This window comes from Manacus candei, unplaced genomic scaffold, assembly GCF_025592945.1.
Source record: "Manacus candei isolate 608988 ecotype Guabito, Panama unplaced genomic scaffold, ASM2559294v1 h1tg000060l, whole genome shotgun sequence".
NCBI lineage: Eukaryota > Metazoa > Chordata > Aves > Passeriformes > Pipridae > Manacus > Manacus candei.
This window is the reverse complement of record NW_026138108.1, coordinates 11,458,725-11,474,468: the sequence shown is the minus strand read 5'-3', so window position 1 is coordinate 11,474,468 and position 15,744 is coordinate 11,458,725. Positions and strand designations below refer to the sequence as shown.

Sequence of the window (15,744 nt, the reverse complement as noted above, 5' to 3'; positions counted from 1 at the left end):
AAATGAAGGAACACAAGCAGTATTAAGCAAGTATTTTTTGGGTTTTTTTCTGGTTTTATTTTACAAGCAAAGTAGCAAGCATGCTGGCAAGAGATGCATGCTTTTATGTATGATATATGACTTTGCACATATGCTCCCTCTAAAGCTTGTATGTAGTAGTACTATAGGTGAGCAGTTTCTTCCTTTGAATAGCTCCTTTAGAAACAGCACAGGCTGAAAGTACAGGAAAAGCTAGCCAAAAATTCTGCCAAGCACAGCTAAGGTACATAATACTTGGTTTAGTCAAAATACTTACCATGCTTGTTACCTGGATACAACAACAAACAGTTTATTAAAATGCTTGTGTAGAATAGCAGATTCTTAGCAAAATATGAACAAAATAGTAAGAGACAAAGGAAGAGCAGTTTGCTCAATATTAAATATAAGCTTTAAACAAATGCATTATTTTTACCTAGGGACTGATTCATTAAAAGTGGGGAAAAAAAAAAGGATTAAGAAAATAACAGCAAAACACTGGGGAGAAATAACCCAAAGCTCCCTGTGAGGAAGTTGCAGGTGCTGAATGAGGGGGATTGTTGCTGAATGTGTGTGTTTCCCTGAGCTGTGTGAGGAGCCCCTGCAGGACACAGCCCGGGAGAGCAGCAGGTGGAGCACCTCGAAGGATGTGAGCCTGAAGGGCAGCCCTTGGATGCCTGAGAAGCTCTGACACCTGTAGGCTTAGCTGCACTGCCTCCTGTGCCAGCACTGCACTCCCAGGCACCACCTTCCGACCTGTCTGAGCCTCGGGATCCCCTCCCCAGAGCTCAGGGCAGCTTCTCTCCCGTCACTGACATCCACCAGCGTCTGGACAAAGCTCAGCCGTTTCTCCAGCTTGCAGCTTTCCCGTATATAACCACAACCAACTTGCTGGTTAAGAGCTGGAAGTCAGTCCTGGCTCTGTCAGCTACTGGCACTCGCCTCTGCCTGCCCCAGGGTGGGAGGGTATGAACGGGAGGTTTGTGCATGGTATGTTTTACTGGCTGCCTTTGGATGTCTGCAGGCCACTGGGCTAAAACAATGCTTTGGTGGGTGTCAAGAGGTGGCAGTGTCCTGAGATTCATGCAGCTCTCCAGACCCCTCTACCTTCTTGTACAGTAAGGACGGACCCTCCATCATGAAAATGAGATGTCCTTAAGCAATTTGGAGATCTAACTCCACCAGACTTCCCTGATCCATTTCTCCCCTTTTTTTTGTAAGGGGAGCTGGTTTGGAAATGCCCAGCCATGTAAGTCTCACACACAGCCTGCTGAATCATAACAAAACCAAATGTACAGGAGATGGATACCTTGTGTGTGTCTCTGGGTCCTAGTAACTTCCAAAACTGTGTGAGCCCTGCTTTTGTGACTACCTTGTTATTTTCCAGAAGTGCTGTGGGCACTACAGGCTCCTCTCCTGCACTGCCTCCTGCCCTGCCACCAGCTGTGCCAGTGCCACCACATGAAGGTGGCAGTGCCTGTGCTCCTGCCAAGTTCCCAGACTCATGCTCTTCTGTTGCTAAAATGGCCTTACTATTGGATGGGTCTAAACTAAAGAAGCATTTGAAAGTAAAAGCTTTGTAAGGGATAGAAAAGTCCATTCCTGGGAGGTTTTTTCTTTCATGACGTGAAATGGGATGTGCGTTCCTTTTTGCCAGTTGCTGGTTTTCACCCTAGAATGTTCTGCATTTTGTGGTGGCCATTCATTTCATCCTCTTTTGATCGATTGCATTATTAGGAGGATGGAGAGAAAGAAAAAAAAAACATTTGGAATGACAGCTCAGAAATACAGTCCTTGCAATTGGGCCAGTTTTGAGGAGTTTCAACAACTCCTACAAAGTTTCCCACTGGTGACAAATCTGCCAGCTCCACGGGACATGGACTCAGGCCAACAAACATCAATGGGAAGTTTCATCTTTTGTAGGTTTAGGAATCTCTGCACAGTTGGAAGATCAGTTTTTCTCAAAGTAACTGTAACTTTCACATTCAAACATGAAAGAAATCGAAGTCAGATACAAATATATAAGAGATCCCAACTTCCCTTGGCAAAAGAGCACCTTCAGCTACATTTTGGAGAGCTGCAAGGTGATGGACCATGCTTGTGTAACTGGGCAGGCTTCATAGTCTTCAGAAACAAATGAGACAACCACATTTTAAAGCTGCTTATTTAGATTGCAATATTAGCTTGTCTGCCACTTAAAAACAAGTAGATGTTGGGGTTTTTTATGCTGTAATGGAGAGCACTTGTAACCAGGAGGGAATGAGTCTTTCTACCTATCACTGCACGGCGGCCGCTTCTGGGATGAAACTTGGTAACTGATTAATAACAACACACAGTGGTATTACATCACAGTTTAGGCAGCAAGAGAAGTAATATATCCAATTAAAATGGCAGGGGTAATTTAAACAGGCAGATTACAGTAATTACCCAGGTTGGAATTTGGCCAGGACAAATGGGTTAACACCCCTACTCTAAACAGGAACGTTGTGAGATTTTTAATGACTGCAAATAGTTAAGATTTTGATTTCCTATCTTGTCCAAGACAGAAGGGGGTTGGGTTTGCTCTCACTTGTGCTGCTGTGTAAAGCTGGAAGAAATTCTTTCAGGTTAATGAGGTTTAAACTGATGCAGTAAAATAGAAGTTTGGCCCAGTGTGCTGCAGTCCTGTGCTGAAGTTCAGCAGAGGCTTGGGGGGACAGTATCTCCTATTAAATCATTAAATACTGCTGGAGCTTAAGGTATTCCTTGGATAGGTCCCATCTGGCCCTGACCTGGTTTGACCCTACGTAATTTATGAGGTAGATGGGATTGCTGCTGCCCAGGAATGACACAGAAAGCAACAGGCTGCACACCCAGACTCCTGCCTTCCCTTCCCCTTATAAAAGTCTTCTCCTGTACTGTGCTAAATAATTAGTAATGAATGTTCCAAGGTGGATTTAGAGTATAATCAGTGGAAAACTGTTCTAGTCCCACTAAATCCCTAAAATATCATCTCTGTAATGGAGATCAAGGTCTGCCTCTTGTTTTAGCCAATTGCTTCTGGCTGCAGTTGCACACACTTTGTTTTTGAAAGATGTAAGCTCTAAGAATCTAATGCAAGGAGACTATAACTTTTAATGAATCAGGCCCTTAAGGTTTACTTTTCACTGATTAGTTTTGGAATGCAAAAAACATAGTTAAATTAGATAACAATAATTCCCCAGTATCATCCAATTATAAATCTTAATATCTGTAAAAGCCCCACATGAAACAAGAGTTCTACATGACAAGCACAAAAGGATTTGTGCTTGACTTTCTTTTAATCCAACATAAACAGAAGAATAATTCAATCAATCAGTTCAAACAAGTTCTAGAGCAAAAAATAAAACCTGTTATCCTAGCATGATAAATGGGGCTTTGAATACCATGTTATCTATGACTTTGGAAGAAAAAAAAAATCTAAGACAGTATGAGGAAAAGTAAGCACAATAGAACAGTATTAATTCAAGAAGCCCTAAAACCTGTACCCATATGTAAAATACAAAACTTTTCATGTAAAGAAAAAAAAAAGACATAAGAGAAGAAACAACAATTTGCTCACAAAATGGATGTTACAGTAACACTAACATAAAATAGATTCCTAATAAGCAATTTTGCAGATGTTATTTCTGCTCAGATCTCGTATTGATTCAAATAACCTTTGCAATAATTAGCTGTAGCTCAAAAAAGATAAACAAATCATGACAATATACAATTGTTCTGGACAAAAGATAGAGAGCACTTCAGTGTTTCTAGCCCTGATCTCCAATTTGCTTATTATTAGAGAAGACAGGAGTAAATACAAAAGCTGGCTATTTCAGCCAGGCAATAGCTAATGCCAAGAAGAGAATGCGCATTCAAAGCTGTCCCAACTTGCTGCCTAATGAGTAGCAATTAATCCATCTTATTGTATTTCAAAATGCTGAAGACTCCATTCACATCAAAGGGAATTTTTCAAGGCTTTTATCATTGTTCATTTAAAAAGTATAGAGCTATCTTTAGCATTTTATAATTGACAACAATATTTTTCTTTTTATCCCTCAATGCAGGATGTAGAATAATGGATTTTTAAACATGTAATACATGTGAACTGTAGGCATTTTAATGTTTCTTTTTGTTTCTGTCTAATTAATCTTGCACTATGAAAAAAAATATCTGATATGAAAGCCTAAGATAGATGTATATCCTGCTGTGAGCACCTTTACACTCTGTTTATGTACAATGTCCAATCCATCCTTTCTCCTGAATGGGCAGAGATGACTTTGGCTCCCTGTCAGTGCAAAAGTGGGAAATGCTGCAACCTAACACTATGGACTGGTGTATTTGACAGGGAAATACAGCATTAGAGTGCAAAAATTCTGCTTTGCCTCCTCCAGTCTCTGCGTGAGAGGAAATGCCATGAAGAGGAGCCGCCTTTCAGATCTGCCTCCAAGGACAACTTTATCTCAGCCTCTCTTCCCGTTTTCATGAGATTAAATTTCTCTTAACTTCAGGAAGATTTTAATAACCTCAGTAAATTAAGATTAAAATCTCTAAAATAGGAGTATTTTCCAGCTGTAAAAAAAATTTAAAATATATGACATCCCTGGAAGGGCTGAGGGGACATTCTTTTCTGGTGGTCTTGAAACGCAGCAATAGCATTCATGGGTACAACTTTGCTCTCTTGCAGGATAAGGATCCATCCATCCACAGCAACTGCAGGCACTTCTCATCAAAGACAAGGGACTCTGCTGGACCAAGCAGACTTTATGGCAAGCAGGTGAGATTTCAACCTGTTAGGTAAGTTTCAGCAAGAGTCTGTCCAATGCCATAGGTGGGGATAGCTCCGAAATCCTTCCATCCCTTTGGATTTTTGCAGAAGATAAACACAAGAAGAGTTGTCCAAATCCTCTCCTCGCCATGAGCAGGTTTCAGACCAAGGCAAGACAGTAAGATCTCTTGGTATAAAATAAACTCAGCTGGCACCTGGGGAATGAGGGTTATTTGTATTTACCCTTCATCAAGCTAAGAGGCCAGGAACAATGGGACTAAGAGGCCCAGGTCAGTGGGACAGATCAGATCGGCCACATCTTAAAAGAAAATTGACATCAGATGCATGTGAGGGTTCTTTCAAGTAGTAACTACTACCCTGGATGCCACTGATCACAGATTTTACAGAGTAATTGCAAGTGCCAGCTCATTGTTAAAAGGGTGAGTTGCCCTGGGTAGGAAGCATAGAATCATAGAGTGGTTTGGGTTGGAAGGGACCTTAAAGATCATCTAGTCCTAACCCCTATGCTGTGGGCTGGGACCAGGTCCATTAGACCAGGTTGCTCCGAGCCCCATCCAGCTTGGCCTTGAACAACTCCAGGGATGGGGCAGCCACAGCTTCTCTGGGCAATCTGTTCCAGTGCCTCACCACCCTCACAGGAAAGAATTTTTTCCTAATATCTAATCTAAACCTACTCTCAATCTGAATCCATTCCCTTTGTCCTGTACGTGCTCATGTAAAAAGTCACTAGTGTAAAAAGGAGCACTTTCTGTCTTCCTCTTGGTCACTCCTTCGCCAGGAAATGTGGGCAGCATCTGCTGCATGAGAGCAAGAGCCCATTATCTTCCTGAAAAGGTTGATGGGGTAGCCCAGGCTGCTGCCAAAATGGTCCTTGTTGAAACAGTCGGCACTCAGAGGTGCTGCAACGTGTTCGTTCACCTTGTCTTCCTTTTGCATCAGTGATGTCCTTCTCAGGCAGTTTTCAAAGTCCTCTGCAACCTGCTCTATGTGAAACTGCTTTAGCAGGAGCAGTTGGACTAAATGATCTCCAGAGGCTCTTTCTGATCCCAGCCAGTCCATGATTCTGTGTGACACTGAACCATGCAGGCGGTTCAATACAGGAATAATATGAAAAACGGGCGGTAGCACTAACAAAATATCTGGAGGAGCAAGGTTCCACCTCAGGTTCAAAACCAGCAGCTTCTACCACTTGCAGGGAGTAACTGGAGCTCCCCAGGAGGAAGAGCAAGAGCTCTCTTCTTCATAAGGCAGCTCCCTTATGGCACCTTCTTACATGCAACTTTCATCTCTTCCATGTGGGGAGGAAAAGCTCTGTGGGAGGCTGCCCCTTCTCCAGAAGGGATCTGTGCAAGGGGGCAAGTGTCATGCCATGGCTCCTTCTTCGCTGGGACCAAGAATGGCCAGGAAAAGATGAGGGAGGTGTGGAGACCCTGGCTCCCTCACTCATTCCTGAGCACCCCTCAGGCTTGGGGCTCTGGAGGAGTAACCAAGGCTGTGTCAGGGTTCCTGAGGGAGCTAATCCTGGGAGCAGGGGTAGGACAAGCAGCCTGGACCCATCAGCCAGCAAGACCTGCTGGGGAAGGGCTTGGGGTAGCTTTTGCCATCAGTGATGCAGGAGGACAGCAAGGCCAGGGGCCAGCAAACCTTTGTCACCGGTGTGCACTCTGTCCCCACCATGGTGCCGCAGAGAGTAGAAGCAAATGTCCCTGCAGAGTGTCGGGGCATGGATGCAGGGAATCTTCCTGAAGCCATCAGTTCCTAGCAGTAAAATGGCAGCTCCCCCACTTTCTACTCAACACTGGGGGAGCTGCAGCCCATGGACAGGTGAGAAAGGGCAGCAAGGTCTGGAGCCCTTACAAAATATTTTGTTGTCCAAACAGATCTTTCCTTCTTCAGGCAACTCCTTGAAACGAAAATTCCCTCCAGATCTCTATTTACTGCATATGTCATCTAAGATAGGGGGCTCAAATATTCTTAGGGTTTGGCTAATTCTTTCTTCTTTGGAAAGCTTCAATAAATATTAGACAGCAGGTGCAGTACTTAAAATGTTTTTTGCTTTATAAGTGTCTTCATACTTTAAGCTATTTTGGTCTTTCAGAAAGGGAAATATTTTAGAGCAGTAAATCCAATATTTGTGTTCAGCTCCTAGGCCTGTATTTGGCACCTAAGTGGGCTTCCTGATTTTTGCAGCTCTCACCAGCCCTCTAAAACTCCAAGAGCTGCTGGTGCTTGGCACCTCTGAAAGCAAGGCCACCTATTTAACGCACTTAATTTTAGGCATCAAGGCTTGACAATTTGAGGCTTAAAATGCTACATATCTCTGTATTATTGCACCCTCGGTTAAAAAGCAGTACGTTTAAGTTGTCTTAGTTTGTTCTTTACGAACCCCAACTGCTCAGCCAGTGCAGCTAAAAAGCCAGCCACCAACAGCCAGACAAGCTTGCCAGCATGCTGCCCACTGCGGACGAAAAACCCAGTGCTTCTGTCAAGGAGGCCTGTTACAAAGCCAGGCTGTTATTTACACGCTGCAGTTCAAGGATGGGGGTAAGCATCTGCAGTGCTCACCGCTCAGTGCTGTGAAATTACTTTCTGAAACATTTTGCTTTTCAGCTAGAACAAAAACGTGATTTGTTCTCATCCGGGCGAAGGAGGGGGGAAAAAAAAAAAACCACCCAAACCCACAGAAAGAAAAAAAAAAAAAAAGGGAAAAAAAAAAAGAAGGGAAGTAAAAGATTTACAAGTTCCTTTGCTTTTTATTAAAAAAAAAAAAAAGAAGAAAAAAATCAATGGCAAAAACTGTAAAACCCCCTCTTCCACTTTTAAATAGTGTGAAAACAAAACAGGTCTCAAAGATCTCTGTTGGAAAACTTGAAAAAACAAGCAATTCAAGAAACCCCTATTAAACATTTCCAAGAGTTTCTTTTTAGCCTTAGAATATATTTTATTGAAAGCATGGGAAATAGGGACATGTACAATTCATCATGTCAGATTAAGCAAACATACTTAATATTCCCTGAACAGGACTCTGACTGAGGCTCTCCAAAGACTAAATGTCAATAATTTACTTCAAAAACATTATATTTCAGGGAATCTTGTAAATAGTGGGTAACTTGAGGTGATACTAGATTGTACTCTAGAAACACCATACAGTTAGAGCAATCTAGATAAGCTGTGCTCTCTGGCACTTGGAATAAATGATCTGTTTTAAGAATTCTTGATAGCATTTCAGAAGCACAAAAAACATTTGGGAATGGAAAACAACAACCCCAATTACCCCTCTGAAAAAAGAAAAAAAAAACGCACAAAAAAAAAAGACAAAAAGCATCTACACAACTGCGTAAAACCCCTGTGTATTTAAACACACTTCTAACCACTCAGCTGTTAAAAAGTGAAATAAAAAACGGACTAACAGGTTAAAAAATCAGGTTTAGGTGCTGAGCTGTTACAAAGAGTAGTTCACTTTGCATTTGGACAGTGTTAAAACAACGTTTTTAATGTGGATGCTAGTGCAGAGACCGGAGATTAAACACAAAGAGACGCAGACAGCTCCCACATGCAGGAAAAGGAGGTTACAGGCACAGCAGCCCCAGCGCTCGCCCATCACCGCGGGGAGGAGGAAGGGACAGGCATAGCAACCACAAGCCCAAAAGCAGAAAAGCGCATACCTTCAGCTTGGAATGAAAATCACGAGATTTCCTTCTGGCAAGAACCTGAATGTGACTAGACACCTGCAGGGTAGGGGAAGGGAGGAAACAAAGGAAAAGCCTGTAACCATGGAGATGAAAAGCCCCCTACAACTGGGCAAGCCAAACGTACCTTAATGGCGGCTTGAATTTCTCGAACTTTCTTTCTTGCTAAGACCTGTATGTGACTAGACACCTACATTGTTCAGGTTTATAGGGGGGGAAAAAAAAAAAAACAACAAACAAAAGAAAAACAAAAAGCAAATCAAATTTTAAATGTCTATTTTTTAATCTTAAAAAAAAAAAAAAGAAACTTTTCTGAGGGGAGGAAGTTATTTGCATCTTCAGTAAGCTCTGCTGTTAAAGATACCACATTCCCAGCCAGATACCAAGCTCTTAGCACTGAGGCTTAACAATACAGGTCATCACTGCAGTGACTTGATTAAGGAAAAAAAAAAAAAAAGAAAGAAAGAAAGAAAGAAAGAAAGAAAAAAAAAAAAAAAAACATGTAACCCACCAGGTTGTGCATTCAGCTACAAGATAGAAGACACAGCTCACAGCTGGACGCAGCCCATGTGCTTTGGTACCGATCCCATCCATGCCCAGGCCCGGCGCTCTCGCACGGGGAGCCCACAGGATTTCTACCCCATCTGCTGTGGATGCAGATGCCCGCTCTGACCATTTGCCACTAGGCTTGAGACACTACTTGGCACCAAGAAAACTTTATCCATTATTTATTGTGCTCTGCAGCTCCAATGAGAAGACTCGGGCTGCATTTTGACTCCACTGAAATGCTTTAAATTCTGGCACAAACAATAAAATACTGGCACAACACAGGTCCCTGAACACGTGCTGGCTTCCTCTGTAATCTCAGCATCAAGTCTGCCCACATACACCCATGTAAGTGGGGACCAGTGACTTGACATCAGCTTGAGTGATGCCCAGGTTTGGACCGTAGCCATCACATTTTGTTCAGAAATTTGTGTAAACCCAGACCTGCACTAGACCAGTTATTGTACAGAAGTTGTTGTCTGTGCACTGTAGGGTCTGGGAACAAAAATTCACATTCCTGTTTACCCAGGGACATACTGAAATTCATGCTATTGCTGATGAGGGTTTAACGATGCTGCCCAGCATCACTCAGTAGTGCTCAGCATCCCATGGCCTTCTGTGTGAAGGTTTAAAACCTGCAGTGACAGTAAAAAACACTAAAGGGAAATCTCTTATTCTTGTTTGACCCAGGACATACCATATCAGGTGGTGCTCATTTTTCCTAAGTTAGTTACAATTCCTGTCTGGGAAAGAACAAAGCAAAAGAAAAGGAGAAACAATGCTTTCCTCCCTCTGTAAGACTCTTCCATGACAATAGTATCAAAAAGCCTGTATTTTGGTAGGGAAGAGGATAGTAGTGGATCAATGTCCACAGTCCCTGAAGGCCACCTTCAGAGACTTCTTTGAGAAGCAGTTCAGGAACCAGCTTGCAGTAATTCAGAGTTATACTGCTGCTTACTAAGCAATTTTGTAGTCCAGCACATAGACCAAGTTTTCACACATGTCCATTTGTTTTGCTTTCAGTGGAGTATTAGCGATGTTAAAGGTTATACAAGAAGCACAATCGTAACATTTAATTGCTCAGTTAAAACTCCAAAGTTCTAAACAGTCAGTCTAAAGTGATTTATGAATCCCTATAGAGGGAGGTACAAGTATGGAGGCAGACATCACCACATGTAAGCCATCACAACCCCCTTGGTTTCTCGGCACATGCTGGCCAAGGATCTAGCTCCAAGGTCTGCATTTTGACTGCTGATGCAACTTTACGATCCCAGCACAACCCCCAACTTTTGGAGTTTGCATGGGCATGGCAGGCAGAGCTTGGGACTCGTCCTTTTCTTTCAGATTTCTTTGCCAATCTCTGGTTTGTTCCCTTTCCACATGCTGCAATTTCTCTCCTTTCTCGTGCCTTTTTTTCATCCCTCGTACACGTGTTTTTCTTCCTGACTGAGAAGGGACACCACTCAGGGCAAACCAGCACCCAAATGCCTTAAGTCCAAGTGCTGGCAGCAGAGTCTGCTGACTCAGAGTCACCTTTCCCTGCACTACAGAACAGGTACATCATGCAAGTGTGCAAGCCCCTGCCATCCCCTTGGTCACACATGTTGGTGAGAGGTGGAACCTTGCACCTGGCGTTAGAGGAAGCGAGGGGACTCCGCAATTTGTGAGGTGTTTTTAGACAGCACAAGGGTTTAGTAACCAGTGCATAAACTACACGGAGCGTGTGCCTTCTGCGAGGCTGCTGATCGCCAGGAATATTACAAATTAAGGGATTTAGTCACATGAGGTGAATTAATGGTTATCTGATAATCGTCTGAAAAAAATTTTAAGACTGGTTTGAGGTTTATTCCGTCTCTTTGATGAATGAAATCTTACCGTGGTCACAGACCAGGAGCCTGAAGGCCCTTTGGGGACTTTTTTTATTATTTTTTCATTCTCTGGCAACTAACTGGCCATGAGCTGACAGCATGATTATGATCAGTTCTGCTAGATCGCTTTTATTTATTTACCTCTCATATCCAAGAATCATGATTTCTATTATATTAGCAAATTCTCTTGACTTTTAAGAAGTTCCATTATTCACCATCTAAAAATAATCATTATATTCTGTAGTTATACTATATTATAGAGAAATAAGGCATAATGCTTTATGCTTTTGCTTCAACTTCTGAATGTTTTTCCCCAAATACAGGGGAATAACAGGTTCATGTACACATAGACTAATAAAAAATTCGTCCTCAAACCACCCCTGAAATGATGATGCACAGCCCCAGAGTTTTAAATATTCTCTAAACAGCATGTATTTAATCTGAACAGTGAAGTCAATACATCATCTCATCAGAGCTGAAGCACAGACAGCCACTGCAGCCAAAAATGCCATGTTTTGTCATTCACTGACATGCATACTTCCCCACTGGGTTATTTTACCTGCTTCCTGGTCCGTGTCTTCCCTGTTCTAAGTTTGATGTATCTGGCTATCAATTCATTCCTACCTGAAACAAAGAAAAATTCATGATAAGGGACAAGCAGCATCACATCCATAAATACCATCAAAATAACACATTTTAACATATGACCTGCGTGCAGATGAGGTTAATGTATTTTTTTACACACACTCCATTTTTCCTTTGCAAACAATTTATCAGTATTTCTCATTGTTAAACAGTATTTCTCTTCCATCTCTTTGACAAGCATTGTAAGTGCCACAGGAACTGTACAGAGGGTTATGAGTTCAGTATTTCCCCACCGAAGTCCTGAGACTGTTTGCAGGCAGAGAGGCACCTTCTTGGTCAGCAGTGGAGCACAGGATGATCTCTCACTGGAGAACCTCCCATGCTGGGGGCTGACACAGAGGGGTCTGGGCCCCTCTGGTTTTGCTTCCAGCTGCTCTGGGTGGTGTTTGCCCCCCTGGCCCACCTGGACCCCTGCTGGGAGGAGCAGCTGCTCTTGAGAGGGTCGTGTGCCACCCAAGCCAAAGAACCAATCACCCAGATGCTACAGCCTTTCTCCATGTTTTATTTCTGCAAGGAGGACAGCAGAATCTGCCCTTCCTGCCAGGAAGCACTCTGCCTCCTCCAGTGACGGAAACCACTGTCCCAGTTCAGCAGGTTATCAATCACACCCTTAACTCCACACACAAGACTGGTGGCCCTGCGAAGTTCTTGTGGCAGCGGGGCCAATCAACACCGTGGTTTGTTATTCAGGGCTCTATTTCCCTTGGAAATGTAAAGTATTTCCAAGTCTCTAAAACAACTGTTTGACTCTTCTTCAGTCACACATTATGCTACCTAATGCAAACTAACATTTTCTTTCCAAATAACTTCCTTCCTAAATATTGCTGACATGGAAGATAACACAAGTTTTATGTAGTGCCCTGTTTATTTTCACTGCATATTATGTTACTTCTCCATGAGCTGTAATAACTTAAATATACTTGTTCAACAAGTCCTAAGTTACAGAGCTATTTGCATTCAGCACAGGGGATAAGTAGCTCGTGCGTAGAAAATGAGAAAACTGATTTAGCAGCAAGCTGAAAATGGGGAGGTTAAGAAAATAACTTGTCACCCACCAAGTTATTTTAAAGTGGATGAGTACGTAACTGGGGAATGCAGAAGATTATTGTCAGCCAGAGCTTCAACCTCTTCCAGTTTGATGCTGTGGGGGAGAGATGGGGAAGTTTTGAAGTAGCCTGCCTATATCTGAAGGGCATTTGATTGACTAAAAGACTGAACACGTTTAGTCAAACTAAAAAACTTTGTTTTTTTCTTTCCTTCTGTCTCCCCCTTTGAGCCTTATTTTACAACCCTTGTATCAAATGTCTCATCGTTCCTGTCTCCTCCATGTTTGCTAAATGGGTATTAGAACATGAAATATCAACATGTTTCAGAGTAGAGCTGTGTTTTCTCTGATTCCCATTTTGTTTTAGTCTGGACTGTGCGCCACGTTTCCCACAACGTGCCACTGTAACGGGGATGTGAGGTTTGTAACTCTTCAGCAGGTCTCTTCAGGACAAACTTCAAGATGTAAATTTTGCGTGAGCAAACAGTTACACAAACCAGCAACGTTTCTGCACACAAATGAGGGATTTCCGTATGCAAACAGAGGAGCAGCTAGTTACCTGATTTCATGCAAAGACCTTGTCTTTACGCTGAACAGAAGTTCTGCAGCCTCTTGTGCTCACAAGACACTTGCCATCTGCAGCAAACAAGTGCCTTTGTGTTCATGGGGTGAAACCAGGGAATATTCATCCTCTGTATCTCTCTAGTCTCATGTTCTTTCTCATAATTCAGACAATATCCTGCAAGAGCCCTCTCCGACCCGGTGAGATTCAGAGATCACCACATTCCTGCAATCACCACTGTGACAGGTGGTATGAACATTTTCGTATTTCTAAATGCACATTTTGATTTAGCTGGGGAGTGCCCCCCCTTCAGAAAGTACCTGCTTTGCACATATTCAAGTACGTGCATACATTAATACCCAGGGTGGTTTTTGTTGTCAGGTTGTCCTTATCAGCAGCTGGGGACTCTATAAGGTCAATGACAAGGTGAAAAGGATGCGTTGCCATCTCTTGTCCCACCAGCTGTGCTGAAGACATTTCAAACACATGGGCACAGCACAGGTCACTCCACCCACCCCTTGCCCCTTAAGGCAGCCCCGTGCAGCCCTCGGCCACAGCTGAGGTTTCACAGTTTTCTTCCCAGCCAAGAGACTTCAAAATTTATTGTTAAAGGAAAGCTCAGGTTCCTAGGCAGCCCTTTGACAGGAAAAGCAGCTTCATAAAAAACCTGAAGCACTGAAAGTCTAGACTGTACTATCCAAAATATCAGTCAAGTGCTGTCTCTGGTGGAGCCCCTGTCCATCTCTAAAGTGCTTTGGCATGAATCAAGGTTGGGAGGGGGGATACTCTCTGGCCACTATTTAGCCCAGCAGGGGTTTGACAAACAAGATTGTGGTTTAACCAAGTGATCACTTCCCTTAAGGTGAAGGCTAGCCAGAGCCTACCTCCAGAAAAGTCAAGAGGGTGGAATAAGTTGCTTTAAGTTGCAGGGAGGAGGAACTCTACAAGGAAGCACAAAAAGTGGCCAAGGCAAAAGCCTTACATACGTTTCCCTTACTGTCATGTTTTCAACACAGCAAGGAAACATGTCAGGTTTAGGCAGAGCAGGAGACACCGAAGCCTCATGAGGATCACTGAACACCTTCTGCCCAGCCACAATGATCTGAAAAGACATAAATTCTTTTTTGGACTACCAAAAGCCATAAATACAAACATAAGCACCGCCTGACACGTGCAAGATAGATGCCCCCAACTAAAAGTTTACAACCTTAATGTTATCTACCAAACACTGGAGCTCTTCTTTACCAGTCCTGACAGACACTAACAGAAATGATCTTATCTCCAGATCAACTAAAGCCCAAACAGGACTTTAAAGAAAGAAAGAGTTAATAATCCTAAAAGCATTCTTTCCTGTTCTTGGGAATGAGAAGAGACTGAAACAAAAGGAGGCTCAAGGAACTTCTTTAATTGGTCATTAGAAACCTTAGGGTGAAAAATTAATAAATAAATAAATAAATCATTAATAAGTAGATCTGTTCTCTCTAAGAAGATCTCAGCTGTGGAAACACTTTCCATACACACTCTCCTGCTCTCTCCTTGTCATATATATCAGGGAAATTGCCTGGCAGAAGAGAAGAGGTCAGGTTTATGAACAGTAAATGTTCATCTCCTTCTTCTTGTCACTTGCTGTGACAGTCTCCTACTTTGAATGTTTTGGTTCAGGTATCAGGGAGAGGCATGGGGAGGTGCCTGGTCAGATAAAACATCTTCACAGCACAGGAATCTTTTCCAAGGATCTTGAAAAGATCAGGAGAGGACCACAACAAATATTTTACATAAGCTGCTTCCTGGGGTTTGCTTTTTCCCCTTTTAATTCAGGCTTTATCTGTCATATCCTTCTGCACTGTCAGTGCAATTGCAAACTGTAATTCTCCCTGGACCGATGCTGAGGGAGAGGCATTTTACACAACAGAACATCTTTTTTAATCATGGCATGGAGTAAAAAGGGAGTTCAGCTAGAAAACAGTGCAGATGCTAAAAACCTGTTTTGTGGGGAGCCGGCGCCTCACTGCAGCCCCTCTGGGGGAACAGCCCAGTCCCCCGGGCAGCCCTGCTCCTGCCAAGCAGTGGGACACAGGCTCCCTCCACCTTCCCTAACTACTGCCCCCTCCCTGAGTGCCATCACCCTAAACAGGGGAGGGTGTGCTAATCCCAGACACCTCTCAGGCAGCACGGAGGGCTGACATTTCTGCTCTTCTTGTTCAAAATAAGTAGAAGCAGCTGCAAAGTGGGGAGGCTCCCACCCGCCTCTCCCCGGGGGAGGCAGTTGTTGCTCTAACAGAGGGCCCTTGTGCAGGGAGCCTCCTCTACTCATTTTATTTTCAAGAACAGCCTAAAGCAGCCAAGCATCAGCCCCCACTAAGGTCTTCATGAGGGTTCCCACTTACCCAGCACGAGCAAGGCCCACAAAGGTGAAAATCAACCCCGACTGAGGAAGTCGTAACTGGCAACCCCTTCATGGGCCAAAAATGGCACTACCACCTCTGCACAGGAGCCACCAGACCACCACAGGCAGCTCTACCAAGACCTACACAAGCTGGGGACGTGCCCCCAGCCACACCACGTCCCTTTTGCTGGGCCACAGG

General features: G+C 43.4%; 1 protein-coding gene across 5 annotated transcripts in view; it reads right to left on the bottom strand.

Annotated features, from left to right (window-relative positions):
- The window catches only part of TEAD1 (TEA domain transcription factor 1), a 158,606-nt gene that overhangs the window by 34,923 nt on the left and 107,939 nt on the right, over positions 1-15,744 (bottom strand). For 2 of the 5 annotated variants that reach the window (XM_051803841.1, XM_051803843.1), the window contains exons 4-5: positions 11,467-11,531; positions 8,621-8,683 (exon numbers count right to left, since the gene is read on the bottom strand). In XM_051803841.1, the coding sequence (XP_051659801.1) occupies positions 8,621-8,683; positions 11,467-11,531 (128 nt within the window). Of the gene's footprint in view, positions 1-295; positions 648-8,469; positions 8,533-8,620; positions 8,684-11,466; positions 11,532-15,744 lie in introns of those variants that run through there. The other 3 variants (XM_051803839.1, XM_051803842.1, XM_051803844.1) reach the window with 3 other exon arrangements.